General features: G+C 38.7%; 1 protein-coding gene across 6 annotated transcripts in view; it reads right to left on the reverse strand.

The window, feature by feature from the left end:
* The window catches only part of pcdh11 (protocadherin 11), a 208,556-nt gene that overhangs the window by 117,153 nt on the left and 76,848 nt on the right, over positions 1-14,555 (reverse strand). For 4 of the 6 annotated variants that reach the window (XM_047353260.1, XM_047353259.1, XM_047353262.1 and 1 more), the window contains exon 5: positions 3,853-3,951. The exons of 1 other annotated variant lie outside the window; for it this stretch is intronic. In XM_047353260.1, the coding sequence (XP_047209216.1) occupies positions 3,853-3,951 (99 nt within the window). Of the gene's footprint in view, positions 1-3,852; positions 3,952-9,615; positions 9,727-14,555 lie in introns of all 6 variants that reach the window. One more of the 6 variants, XR_007036298.1, reaches the window with a different exon arrangement.

The following is a 14,555-nucleotide window of genomic DNA, read 5'->3' on the forward strand; positions in this document are numbered from 1 at the left end:
ATTTCCACGTGGATATGGCCTATGGCACAGGGGTACCTGCCCTCAGCCATCTGCACTGATTTGACAAATGATTCTATATCAAAGGCCTCTGCACTGATTTGGGTGGTAATTGATTGGAAGTAAGGATCTCAAATCCCTGATTGGTTTAGCTTGATGTGGGGCTGGGATGTGGTGGCAAGTGAGAGAAATTAAAGGACAGGCAGCAAGAGAGAAATGAATCTAAAGTGCAGTAGATTTATAAAATATACTGTACAATTGTTATTCAATTACACTTTATGACACATGTAAATTAACACATGTAAAATATGCATGTGTTAATGTGTTAAATAAGCACAGTATGTTTTTAAAATAAAACATATGTCTTCTCTGTGTTTGTTTCTTTTTCTAATGCAGCTGTCTGGGTATCTAATTTGCTAGTGTTTCCATGAAGATTGGATTTCACCATTCAGAAAGAGGAATTTGGTTTGAAATGGAATATTATTGATTTGTTCCACTAAAAAGGAGGAGTCTGATGCAGATATATGAGCATTGTGTATTGGCTTAGAGGGAAATATGCATTATGTATTTTTTCATGAATTTCCCCTAAATATTTGATGCTAATAACCACTGTTGTGGAAATGGTGTGACCACACTCTTCCATCGAAAAAAACCCAAAACCATTTATGCCAGTGCAAAAGAGTAAATGTAAAATTTAAGAATATTTTCCAACATTTTAAAAGTTTGCTGTTATTTGAAATCAACAGCATACCTCCATCTTTAATGGCAGCTTACTTGTCCTTCTGTGTTTGAGTGGTTAAAAGTGACATCAACACTGCAGAGCAGTTTGGTCCTGCTAAGGTGAAGGAAGCATCGTATAATTGCAATCCATTCACACTTTTTTAAAGTGGATTTTGTATAGATTGAATATAAAAATGAATTTGGTCATATTTGTTCATACATTTCATGTGTGAGAATTAAGATTTGTGTACATTTGGAGTGTCTGCATAATACAGGCCATGCTATAACCAGCTTCAACCTATCAATCCAGTCATGTGTACATTGTGGCATGTTGAACGTTCTGGCGATAAGTCAGCGCACTGGAGAGGCTTGTTAATGCGACTGTGACAGTGAAGCTAGGTATATATAGGCCCACTGCCTTTATTACATGGCAGGATGACTGCACTGCATACCTTTTGCCATTTGACACAGACATGTGCTGTTTACTAGTGACAGATGCTGCACAGGACTGGTCCCAGAGGTAACAAATGACCTTTTGGATTGACTTTTTTCAGTCACAAAGCATTATTTGCTTGACGATAGCCACCAATGCAACCCCAGGCACTGCTATTGAGGCGTGGGTTGTTGCTGCTTGTCTTTTGAGATCACATTTACCTCAGCTGACTTGTGTGTTTTGTTTTGTGTGTGTGTATGTAGATGTTTGTGTCAGGCAGGGGAATTGATTGAATATATGCATGTCAGTGCACTTTCATATAAAAGAACGTGAATCCTGGTTTACGTGTTTAGGAAAATGCCTCCAAAACCAGCCAGTCTTAATGCATAAACCTACACTAAAACTGCTGCATGTTGATCATCTAGTTCTGAAGCTGGAGGTATTTACTTTTATTATACATAATCAGTCATTAAGATGTGAATCATCAATGGCCTTTTCTTGGCTGCAGAATGACTACTCTCAGCAGTAGGTTGGCATTTTATCCATGACCACCAGTGCCTTTAAATTCTAGCCTAAATTGCTTTCAAGTTGTAGGGTGTGTCAAGGGTCTTCATCACCTCACCTGTACCTTATTTTCCAGTTTAGAAGACACTCTCTTTTTCAAACAAAATGAGATGCGAGCTTTAAGTTAAAGCTGTAGTCAGAAACTTTTAAATGTAAAAATAATTTAAGAACTGCTTAAATTTGTCAATCTGACTGTGTTCTTTGATGTAAAGTACGTACTCTGTGATCATCACTATTTCACTGCAGTCCCTCCCCAGGCCTCTACAGCTAAAAATGAGAGACCCACACCTACAACTTTGACCAATAGACTTGCGTATTTGTCTGGAGGGAAGTTTCAGTCAACTAGTATGCGCACCAGTGTCAAGCGCCTCAGTCAGCCTAGAGGTGCGCAATGGAACGACCAAAACAAGCACCAATGTTACCAATTCTTCAACTACTTTCTACTTCTCAAAGGTAGTTTAGACAGTGTAAAAGTTGCTCTACAAAACTCATCGTGTGATGTTTATAACTTTCTAGTATAATTTACATTAGAGATGCTTTTGAAAGATGGAGGGAGCTTCACGACCTACAAGAGTTTAAAACTGATGAGTTGGCAAAGTTTCTTTTGAACAGATACAAACTAAAAAATGCATTGTATTTTAGCAGGGAATAATGAAGTTTTTAAAAATAACACAAATAATTGCTGAAGTTTCCAATAGGCCAACATTATGCTAGCTTGAATGCTCACCATACCTACATTACATGTAATGTCAATCTGTAGTTTGAACATCAAGCTAACTGTTGAAGAGGATTTTTTGGGTCAAGGCAAATATGCACTGATGGGTGCAGTGTGTATAGGAGGCATGGTTTTTAGCTCCTTTTGGAGGGGAGGGGAGCAGGGCAGGAGCTAAAGTGGTTAGATTTCAAAATCTCATCTCTCTCTTATTTACAAAAAGTTATGGATTTAGAGTAATTTCAACCTGAAATTACATACTTTGAATATATCAAGTATAACTCCACAGTTATAAGGCCTGCATGCAAACTTTTGGTACCTGTGTAAAGGTAAGACAAAAAAGAATATTTTTCCAGTGGAACCACGGTTGTAACTGTTGCTATGTCTGATTTATTTGTGATTAAACATTGTGATTGAACATTGGAAACACTACGGAAACACTTTGAAATTCCTAGAAGAACCCCCAGGTTGCATTCACCCACATCTTCACTATAACTGTAGCAAATTTGGACTGAATGAGTTGAAGCATGTATGTTCCACAAATGTTTTAGAGGCCAATGTGCCAGGCGGAAATGGCAGTTAGGCAAAGGGTGCCAAAGCTTTCACAAATGTGTTTTTCACCTCATAAAAAAGAAATAAAAGGGAATCTGGTCAAGGAAAACTGCTGATTTTCATTGTAGGAGTCCTTCTGCATATGACACAGCCTTTGGTTATAATATTTACCGTGTATCAACAAAATGTACAGTTGCAAACATAACTGAAAGCTAAGGGAGTAGCGCACAAGCTAGCAGACTGTAATGTGCAAGCAAATTACATCACCAGAGAAGGTGCTAGAAAGACAACTAATGCCTTGTTAGAAAGGTGAGTGTCTCTAGTTTGTTATGATATGAGACGTGGGGTTGCTGCAAAGAGAAAGGTGCCTTTTGTACCGTTTTGTTTACATAGTCAGCAATGTCTTAGGGACCTTAAAATGTCATTGCCTGTGTTTAAGTTGCTTTAAAACTAAAAGGTATTTGTGCAAAACTCATTTAGAGAACTGTTTTGTGAAGAATAAAGCCTCGTCTTGCCATATATTTAAGAAAGTTTTATAGACTGCCAAAAAGGGGTGTGGCCTAGCAGGCCAAGTTATTTGAAAACTGGCAGGAACAAGATGCAGTGCAAGCTCCATATTGTCAGGGGTGAATGAACTCTATTCAAACATTTAGCCTCTGCATCTGTCACCTGTTTATGTTCACAGACACGTGCATCCTTATAAATGAGCCAAATAACCTTTTTTCTTAATTTATTAGCTACAGTTTGCCCGCACTTTGTTGGGGCCTTTTGCACATTCAGAACTGCAATAGATTTTCATTGTAAAGATTCAACAAGCTCTCAGAAACATTCCTCCAAGATTTTGCTTCTTATTTACATGATAGCAGTTGCTTACATCGCACAGTTGCTCCAGATTAGTCGGCTGCAAATCCCTGATGCAAATCTCCCGTTCCACCACATCCCAGAGGTGCTCTACTGGATTGAGATCTGGTGACTGTGAACACAATTGGAGTACAGTGAACACATTGCCATGTTCAAAAAAACAATGTGAAATAATCTGAGCCTTTTGACAAGGTGGATTATCCTGTTAGAAGTAACAATCAGAAGATGGAAATGCTGTGATCCCAAAGGGATGGACATGGTCAAAAATAATACTATAGTAGGCTTTGGCATTTAAATGATGCTCAATTGGTACTAAGTGGGCCAAGAAAATATCCCCCACACTATTACACCACCATCAGAGGGACAGACCCATGCTTTTAGGCTGTTTATTGTCCAGGTTTGGTCAGTCTGTCCACACTGTAGCCTCACTTTCTGGTTCTTAGCTGACCAGAGTGGCACCCAGTGTTGTCTTCTGTGTGGTTTTCTGCTGCTGTATCCCATCTACACCCATGCGAAATATTGTGTTTAGAGATGGTATTCTTTATACCTATTTTTAAACTACTGTTGTTTCTTTATTATCTCAAACTCATCTTGCCATTCAGATCTGACCTCCACAAGGCAATTTTGTCCAAACAATTACTACTCACAGGTTATTTTCTTTCTTTTAACCAATAGCCGAGAGAAGGTTGAGAGTAAAAATCCCAGTAGATCTGCGGTTTCTGAAATGCTCCGACTGGCCTGTCTGCCACCAGTAACCCTGGCTGATATAAAGTCACTTAAATCTTCTACAGGTCCTTCTCAAAATATTAGCATATTGTGATAAAGTTCATTATTTTCCATAATGTAATGATGAAAATTTAACATTCATATATTTTAGATTCATTGCACACTAACTGAAATATTTCAGGTCTTTTATTGTCTTAATACGGATGATTTTGGCATACAGCTCATGAAAACCCAAAATTCCTATCTCACAAAATTAGCATATTTCATCCGACCAATAAAAGAAAAGTGTTTTTAATACAAAAAACGTCAACCTTCAAATAATCATGTACAGTTATGCACTCAATACTTGGTCGGGAATCCTTTGGCAGAAATGACTGCTTCAATGCGGCGTGGCATGGAGGCAATCAGCCTGTGGCACTGCTGAGGTCTTTAGCTCATCCAGAGTGTTGGGTCTTGAGTCTCTCAACGTTCTCTTCACAATATCCCACAGATTCTCTATGGGGTTTAGGTCAGGAGAGTTGGCAGGCCAATTGAGCACAGTGATACCATGGTCAGTAAACCATTTACCAGTGGTTTTGGCACTGTGAGCAGGTGCCAGGTCGTGCTGAACAATGAAATCTTCATCTCCATAAAGCTTTTCAGCAGATGGAAGCATGAAGTGCTCCAAAATCTCCTGATAGCTAGCTGCATTGACCCTGCCCTTGATAAAACACAGTGGACCAACACCAGCAGCTGACACGGCACCCCAGACCATCACTGACTGTGGGTACTTGACACTGGACTTCTGGCATTTTGCCATTTCCTTCTCCCCAGTCTTCCTTCAGACTCTGGCACCTTGATTTCCGAATGACATGCAGAATTTGCTTTAATTCGAAAAAAGTACTTTGGACCACTGAGCAACAGTCCAGTGCTGCTTCTCTGTAGCCCAGGTCAGGCGCTTCTGCCGCTGTTTCTGGTTCAAAAGTGGCTTGACCTGGGGAATGCAGCACCCGTAGCCCATTTCCTGCACACGCCTGTGCACGGTGGCTCTGGATGTTTCTACTCCAGACTCAGTCCACTGCTTCCGCAGGTCCCCCAAGGTCTGGAATTGGCCCTTCTCCACAATCATCCTCAGGGTCCGGTCACCTCTTCTCGTTGTGCAGCATTTTCTGCCACACTTTTTCCTTCCCACAGACTTCCCACAGAGGTGCCTTGATACAGCACTCTGGGAACAGCCTATTCGTTCAGAAATTTCTTTCTGTGTCTTACCCTCTTGCTTGAGGGTGTCAATAGTGGTCTTCTGGACAGCAGTCAGGTCGGCAGTCTTACCCATGAGTGATGAACCAGGCTGGGAGTTTTAAAGGCCTCAGGAGTCTTTTGCAGGTGTTTAGAGTTAACTCGTTGATTCAGATGATTAGGTTCATAGCTCGTTTAGAGAATCTTTTAATGATATGCTAATTTTGTGAGATAGGAATTTTGGGTTTTCATGAGCTGTATGCCAAAATCATCCGTATTAAGACAATAAAAGACCTGAAATATTTCAGTTAGTGTGCAATGAATCTAAAATATATGAATGTTAAATTTTCATCATTACATTATGGAAAATAATGAACTTTATCACAATATGCTAATATTTTGAGAAGGACCTGTCTATTCTGATGTGTGGTTTGAACTTCAGTGAGTAGTCTTCACTAGGTTTAGATGACTAGGTGCTGCCATGTTTTTGTGTTACCAAGAAATTGAACAGGAGTATCTAATAAAGTGGTGGAAGCATGTGTATCATTTCATCAGGCTATCTCAAATAGTTACAGCTAAAAACAATTAAACTTTGACAGAAAGAAAAATGTGTGTTACAATTCTACAGGTATGGAAGCACCTCTCTGTTTATGCTTGCATATCACTGATTATATTTCATTTTGCTCCCTGTCATGCAGTGATGAGAACCTGTAATGCATGCTGCAGAAAACCTTGTGAAAAACCAACACGATTTCTACCACTGTAGCCCTGTGTCAAAAATATAATCTTACTTTCACCTCTTACACTGAATGTTGCACTGTAATGATGCTGTGAGGTGAACCCCCACATCAATTATTCACATAATGCAAGATTTTTCACTCTTTATCTTCTCACTGGCAAGGGAGCACCATTTAAGGAAAGCAGAGATGAGCAATTGAGAGGAAAAAAAGTGGAATGAATGCTTGGTGGATGAATAGCAGAATTTTGCAGTGGCCAGACAATGCTTTTGATGCAAGTTATAATTGTAGTTTGACAGTATGTGGACCTTGGGGATGTTCACTATGCAATATACAACAGTTAGACTAGTATCACTATGGAAACAAAAGGCCCTGAACGACCTAGAGTGCCCACCCACTTGGACAGCCGTTAATCATCTTCGTTCAGATCTTGGCACTGCAGAATTTGGCCAGTGTGTCAAGAAGCAATTATATATACTTAGTGCTCGGGCATCAGATCTCCTCCCTCCTCTTTTTTCCTCGCTCCCTCTCACAGTCTTAATGTAATCATAGAGCAGTCTGTTTTAAAGGCCTCTGTTTATTTCATTGTCTATCTAGGGGATGCACACAATGCAGATGAAAAAAAAGTTTTAAAAAAAAGAGTGTATTCCATTATAATCAGAATACTCTTTACATATAAATCATATTCAGCCATTTACTCATTTTACCAGCCTCCTGAGCTGACTGACATACTAAATTACCCCAGCTGGCCCCATTGCATTCACTGCACATATTGGGCTGGTGCGGATCATGGAGACTAATGTGAGCTGACTAGAGGGAGATTATGTTCCGCTGCTAACAGCTAAAATGTGAATAACACCATCCGCAAACCTACGGTGTTCCCTTGTTACATCAGCCCTGATCAACTTTTTGAAGATTGAAAAAGAAGAAGTCCAGTTAAGATATATTTAGACAGAAATACGGCAGAGATGTACAGCAGGCATCCACAGCAAGGCTGTAGGTCCTGCCCAGGAACTTGTTTTATGCCTACTTACATTAGATTATGTCAGAATACAATTTGTAGCACAGAGCAACCTAAATGAAAAAAAATAATAATAAAAAAACATTGATATATATCAATGTAAGAATGTCAAATTAGCTACTGTTTTTTAAATGATCAAAAGGCAATATTTTACACTGGTTATTTCTGTGTTAAATCATGCCTTTGAAACCACAAATCTAAAACCACTAACTAGTGCAGGATTGTTTCTTTATCCCAGATACTGGGCTAATGCTGTTTAGACAGACAGTGATTGATTGAGTTTAACATGAACTTTAAAGTGCCTGTGAATTTTCATAATAAATCCAATTACATTTATGGAAAGGTAACATTGATAAAAACATATTAAAAAGTAAATTCATGCCACTGAAATAAACAATTGTTAAGATAAAAGGTCAAAGATTTCACTAAAAAGGCATTTCCAGACTTTGCGATTGTGTTGCGCTCTTTTATGACGTCAAAGGGGAACCCCCTGCATGTAAACTGACTGCTGCTACAATGGCCAACAACTCAGACAGCAGCGAAGAATCTGATGTTTCTTTAGATATATTTAAGTCGCTATCAGAGAGAGACAAAACAGAGTCAGTTTTTATCAGACGACAGAGCACAAGTGCTGCGGTGTGTGAATGGCCATCTAATTTGACCACAGTTTATTTTTGTCAGATGCCGGAGCATGGCTGGAGTTAAAATGGATGAATAATACCGCACCAACAGGAAAGATGGACCAGATTTTGCTATATTAATAAATACCCGCATATACATGTATATATATTAGCAGTTGTTAACATTCGTTCCATTAGATCAGTTACTGGGTTAACTAAGGTATTATGAACGAACAATTAAACATTAAATGTACCAAATTAAGCAACAAATATAGCTTCATTGCGCTCAGTGTACTCACCCATTGTAGAACAAAACATGAAAATATCTGAATGCATAAAACGAATACTGAACCAGTTTAAGTGGTTTAACTTCCACAGAATGAGTTGTTTTGGACTTGCTACCACATTTATCACTGACTTTTATTGCGTGATCTGCATATGGTTCTTGGAGCTCCTCCGGGCTTCGCAGCGGACCGGACCAGACCGGACTGGAGATGCAATGTAAATCCACAGCAATAAGCGAAACAACCCAAGGCGAAGCTGAGCAGCATGGAGCAGCAGCAGACACAAGGGATGATTCAACATCTGAAGACACTACCTAGTTAGTTATTTTTTTTACATTATATCAGAATCTTTAGAGGAACATTTATTTAAATATACTGTATGTGTGTGTAATTGATCTTATTTTAATAATAATAATAATTTCGGATAATTATTATTAACAATGAAAATATTTTCTGATTTTTAATTATTAACAATAACTGCCGATATCTAAATGTACTTTTGTGACAAGGAAGTGTTCTCAGCTGCTGAGCCTTGATCCATTTAGCAATAGCAAGCAACACCTTTTCTTTGGTGATCTTGTTACATCAGATGCCCTGAACAGCGTGGCTATAAACTCTGCTTCAACATTCTCCTTTGTCTGGTAGATATCCTGACCTCTGACATCATTTCTCTTGTGATGTTAGAGGTTTCTTGTTCAAAGCAGTTTGCTGAAAAGTCCTCCGATCACAACTGGCTGAGCATGGTGGGACCAGCCCATCTGTCCCTCATCAGTTTTCCAGCTCTGATCCAGGCAGCTCTGATACTCTTCACTTCAGGAAAATAGTGCAGACCAACAGCTGCTTTCGCAGTATTGCTGCAATCACCAGCAACGCACCATTTGACCATATTAATTCTGTTTTGAACACAACTTGGGTTCTACCTGAACAGTTTATCATTGCCGCTCACACAATAAATGACTGGAGACTTTCCCTTTGACGTCATTTCCGGTTGACTTTGGACTTGCAAAATTTAACATTGAAATCTGCTTTTTTTGTGTCATGATTGTCTTTTATCACGACTTTAATCCTAATATCATGTCAATTACTGCTGTTGGGACCACAGCCACGGATAAAAACATCAAGATGCGGGACAGACTTTTCTGGAACTTTCAAAATAAATTGCATTTAACCTACTTCCGGCACAGCCAAGGGGGGGTAACAGCGGACTTCCCATGATGCCACTGGCCGTATAAAACCCCCACCTCTCCAATGGTTCGATCTCTTCTACGTGGGTCACCCAGGGGCCTGGACAGAGAGGCACAGCGCGCTAATGTCTCTTTGCTGGCAAACAGACATAACTCTTCAAACTGGATCCAAGGGCGTCATAAGATCATGCGATCATATGCACAAAGTTAAGTATGAAGGAATTGCTGTATGTGTATCTAGTATTGATTCATAAAAAAGGGTAAATTAAGGTACAAGCATTGCCTGAGTTTCTCTCTGAGATCTGCAGAAGCGAAATGTTTCCAGAGAGTTCCCAGCAAGCCAAGTGAAGCAGTTTCTGAAAGGAGGACAACCGCATCACTGTGGTTACCAGTGGTCGGCCGGACAGCGAGCCCCCCACCAGCTACGCTCAAGCTAACCTTCGTTCAAAGTTGATGTTTTCTTCAAACTTCGTCATCGCCCGGACAACTCCTCCTCAGCACAGTTCATAAGAGGTTAGGGTTTGGGCAGAGAGATAGAAGTGATTTAGGATGAAATAATCTAAACATTTTTCATTTTATGAAGTTAGGTTTTGTTTGTGTTGAACTCAGCTATCTTGGTGCTAGCAGGCTATCTGCAGCACACGTGCTCAGTTGTGTGTTCTGTGTTTGTGTGTTTTGAAAGTTAAGAAAACTTTATTTAGAGGGTGATTTTAAACACAGAAGATTTATCATAACGCGCCGTCCGCGCTTATGCATTTTAACCCTTTTATTAATGGTATTTTAAAGGTGTGTTTCTGATTCTGGTGTTAAGCTATCAGCTTCTTTTGTTAGCTTTAACTGCTAACAGCTAAGAACACGTGCTAGCATACGTAAGCACATTTCTCCAGAAAGATTTGGTTCTTTTCCCAAATATTTCCCTAAATATTTTACTATTTCCTTAATAATATTTCTTTGAATATTATTTTAATAAATAAAGGCAGCTAATGAGACGTTCGTTGAGAATTAGTCATCCAGAGGGTTGGTTTTATTTAGCAGATCATTCTTTAAAACATTATTTTATTAAAATAATATTTTATCTGATCTTGCATTGTGAATGGTTGTCTAAAGGTATGCTGATTATTGCCTAATCAACATGCTACTTAATCTGGAAAAATAGCCTACCATTGTATAAAAAGACACATCGCCAAGCTAGAACAGCTTATTTCTCATCATTAATAGAAGAGAACAAGAATAATCCTAGGTTTCTCTTTAGTACAGTTGCTAAACTTACACAGGCATAGCTCTGTTGAGCCATCCATTCCCTTAGCTCTTAGCAGCCATGACTTTATGGGATTCTTGTTAAATAAATAAAATTGATTCTATTAAAAAGAAAATCTTTGACATACTCCCGAAGATGATTACTTCATCCTCAGCAAGTGAGATAACATTGGAAATAACTGTAGAACCTGATTTGTGTTTGGACTGTTTTGATCCTGTGAAGCTTCCTGAGTTATCAGAAATATTAGCTTCATCTAAACCTTCAACTTGTATGTTAGACCCAATCCCAACCAAATTATTTAAGGAAGTGTTCCCTCTGATTACGAGCCCCATTTTAGATATGATTAATATATCTTTAGTAAATGGATATGTACCACAGGCTTTTAAGTTAGCTGTAATTAAACCTTTACTTAAGAAACCTTAGTTTGATCGAGATGACTTGAAAAATTACAGACCTATATCCAATCTTCCATTCTTATCTAAAATTCTTGAGAAAATTGTTGCTAATCAAATGTGTGAGCATTTACACAGCAATGACCTGTTTGAAGAGTTTCAGTCAGGTTTCAGAGCTCATCATAGCACTGAAACAGCTCTGCTGAAAGTCACTAATGATATTCTTATGGCCTCAGATAATGGACTTGTGTCTGTTCTGGTTCTGTTAGATCTAGGTGCTGCATTTGATACAGTTGAGCATAATATTCTCTTAAAAAGGCTGGAATATGCTGTAGGGATCAGGGGAACAGCGCTAGGCTGGTTTAAATCTTATCTGTCTGACAGATTCCAGTTTGTTCATGTAAATGATAAATCATCTTTAAACTCCAGGGTTAATTGTGGATTACCACAGGGTTCAGTACTTGGGCCAATTCTCTTTACTATATATATGCTTCCAATAGGTCAAATTATCAGGCAGCATGGGATACATTTTCACTGTTACGCTGATGATACTCAGCTTTACTTATCCATAAATCCTGATGAGCCCAACCAGTTAGATAGACTACAAGCATGTCTTGAAGATATAAAAACTTGGATAACTTTGATTTTTTTAATAAATTGTAATAAAGTAAAAAACCTTGGTGTTATTTTTTACCAGGACATGTAATTTAAATCCTATATTAAACAGGTTTATAGGATGTCCTTCTTTAACCTCCGGTTACATTGCCAAAATTAGAAATATCCTATCCAGGAGTGATGCTGAAAAACTAGTCCATGCATTTGTTACTTCAAGGCTGGATGGACTATTGTAATTCTTTACTATCAGGATGTCCACAAAATGCAGTTAAAAGCCTTTAGCTGGTTCAGAATGCTGCAGCAAGAGTTCTGATGAAAATTAAAAAGAAAGATTATGTTTCTCCTATTTTAGCTTCCTTTCATTGGCTCCCTGTTAAATTTAGAATAGCATTTAAAATTATCCTCCTCACATGTAAAGCCCTTAATGATCTACCTCCATCATACATCAGAGATCTGATTGTTCCATATGTTCCTAACAGGGCACTTCGTTCTCAGACAGTAGGTTTACTGGTGGTTCCTAGAGTCTCTAGAAGTAGAATGGGAGGCAGATCCTTTAGTTATCAGGCTCCTCTCCTGTGGAACCAGCTCCCAGCTTTAGTCCGTGAGGCAAACACCCTGTCTACTTTTAAGGCTAGGCTTAAAACTTTCCTTTTTGATAAAGCTTATAGTTAGAGTGGCTTAGTTTATCAGAGAGGGAGCCTTCCTCCCTCCCTGTTGGTTGGAGTAAGGGGGAGTCAGGTTTAGCCTAAACCGGCTCAGTTATGGTTGAGGTGCAAACACACCCTCCATTTCTGCTACCTGTATGACCCCTTCTCTTTTCCAATCGTTATTATCAGTCTGACAGAGAGAGGTATCCCAATCCTTGTGGTTTTTAGTATAACAATGACCATCAGTGGGACCCTTTGTGGGGTTCCTTGAGATGACATTGTTTTAAATAAGCGCCGTTTAACTAAATAATCTGAACTGAAACTATATGTGTAGTTATGCTGCTATAGACTTAGGCTGCTGGAGGACATAACAACCACTTTCACCCTCTTCGCTACATTCTCATACTACTCTCCAATTTTGCATTATTTGCTGTTATTTCAGCTTTTAACCTTGTTCTCTCTATTCTCTTCCTAGAAGCTACACCTGGCCTGGCTCTGTGTCTACCTGTGACACCTTTCTGGAGAAGGGAATCGTCCGAGCTTCTGCTGGCAACAACTTAATGCTCACCCTCTACGGATGATCCACATAGCCCTGTCTTTCAGTGTTTAACCCTTTCTCTCTCCTAGACATGGCGATTAACTGAGCTTAAGTGTAACAAACTCTATGTGCTCTCTTTCAGACTCTAACCTTGAAAACTGGCTCAGAGTTTATCTGTTCTTTCTTTCTAGGTGAAACGACTAAAGGAGCTACATCCATTAACATTTACTTTTCCTTCCCATAGAAAGTACTCCTGTGCTTCTGTGTTCTTTTTGTGTCTCTGCTCTGTTCTCTCAAACCCCCAGTCGGTCATGGCAGATGGCCGCTCACACTGAGCCTGGTTCTGCTGGAGGTTTCTTCGTGTTAAAAGGGAGTTTTTCCTCTCCGTTGTCGCTACATGCATGCTCAGTATGAGGGATTGTTGCAAAGTCAACCCCAGTGACTGTCCACTGTCTCTACATGCTCATCCGGGAGGAGGGAATGCTGCAAGTCACTGACTGGATGCAATCTGCTGGGTTTCCTTAGATAAAAAAACTTTTTATCCAATTTGAATAAAAAGCTAACTCCGACTGCACTGTTCAATGGTTAGGATTAATTGGAATGTATGTACCTGACTGTTGTGAAGTGCCTTGAGACAACATGTGTTGTGAATTGGCGCTATATAAATAAAAGTGAATTGAATTGAACTGAATTGAATTATTGCACATTATATATATTATATATATATATTATATTGTACAGAGCCCATTAGTCTTCATTATTCTTTAATTCTGCTTGGTAGTTTAGTTGAATTTGTTTTAGCATAGTGAAGAATTTGTTGATTGAAATATGTTTGACTTTGAGATGACTTATTTTTGTTAATAAATTATTGTATTTGAAGAAATTGTGTGAATTCATTCAATGTGTGTGCAGAGTTTTGCTGTTCAATAATGTCAGAGCTTGGCTCACCCTTTTCGATCTTGTCCTAATACCACCGCTTTACTGGGCTGGTATTCACATGACAACCCTTAATAGACCGAAATATTATTTGATAAAATATTAAAATATTAATATTAAATAATATATTCATAATCATAGTAACAACACTGCCCAATTGATTCAATATTAAGACTTTTTCTTTTATTTTCTACATTTGTGCGAAAAGCGTGTCACAGGCACTTTAAGATTAGGTCAAACAATTTGACTTACTTTGTTGGTTTAGAGGGTCTCTCATCATTCTCAGGGTTAGAGTTAGGGTTAAAGTTAATCATTCAGAAACCAGCATTTTAAATTCTTCGATGACATCAACCACAAGATTAATTAAATCTTGTGGAGCTTAGCTAAAAACATTATGTGGGAAAACAAGGATAGTGATTTGAGTTCTGCTTAAGTCACAATAAAAGACTCTAGCTTTAACTTAGACTCATAATTTGTAGAGTCAAAACTCAACTGTGACTCAAAGTCTGGAACTCAAGTCTCATGAAAAATGTTCCTCATATG

This window comes from Girardinichthys multiradiatus, chromosome 23 (assembly GCF_021462225.1).
Source record: "Girardinichthys multiradiatus isolate DD_20200921_A chromosome 23, DD_fGirMul_XY1, whole genome shotgun sequence".
Lineage (NCBI taxonomy): Eukaryota > Metazoa > Chordata > Actinopteri > Cyprinodontiformes > Goodeidae > Girardinichthys > Girardinichthys multiradiatus.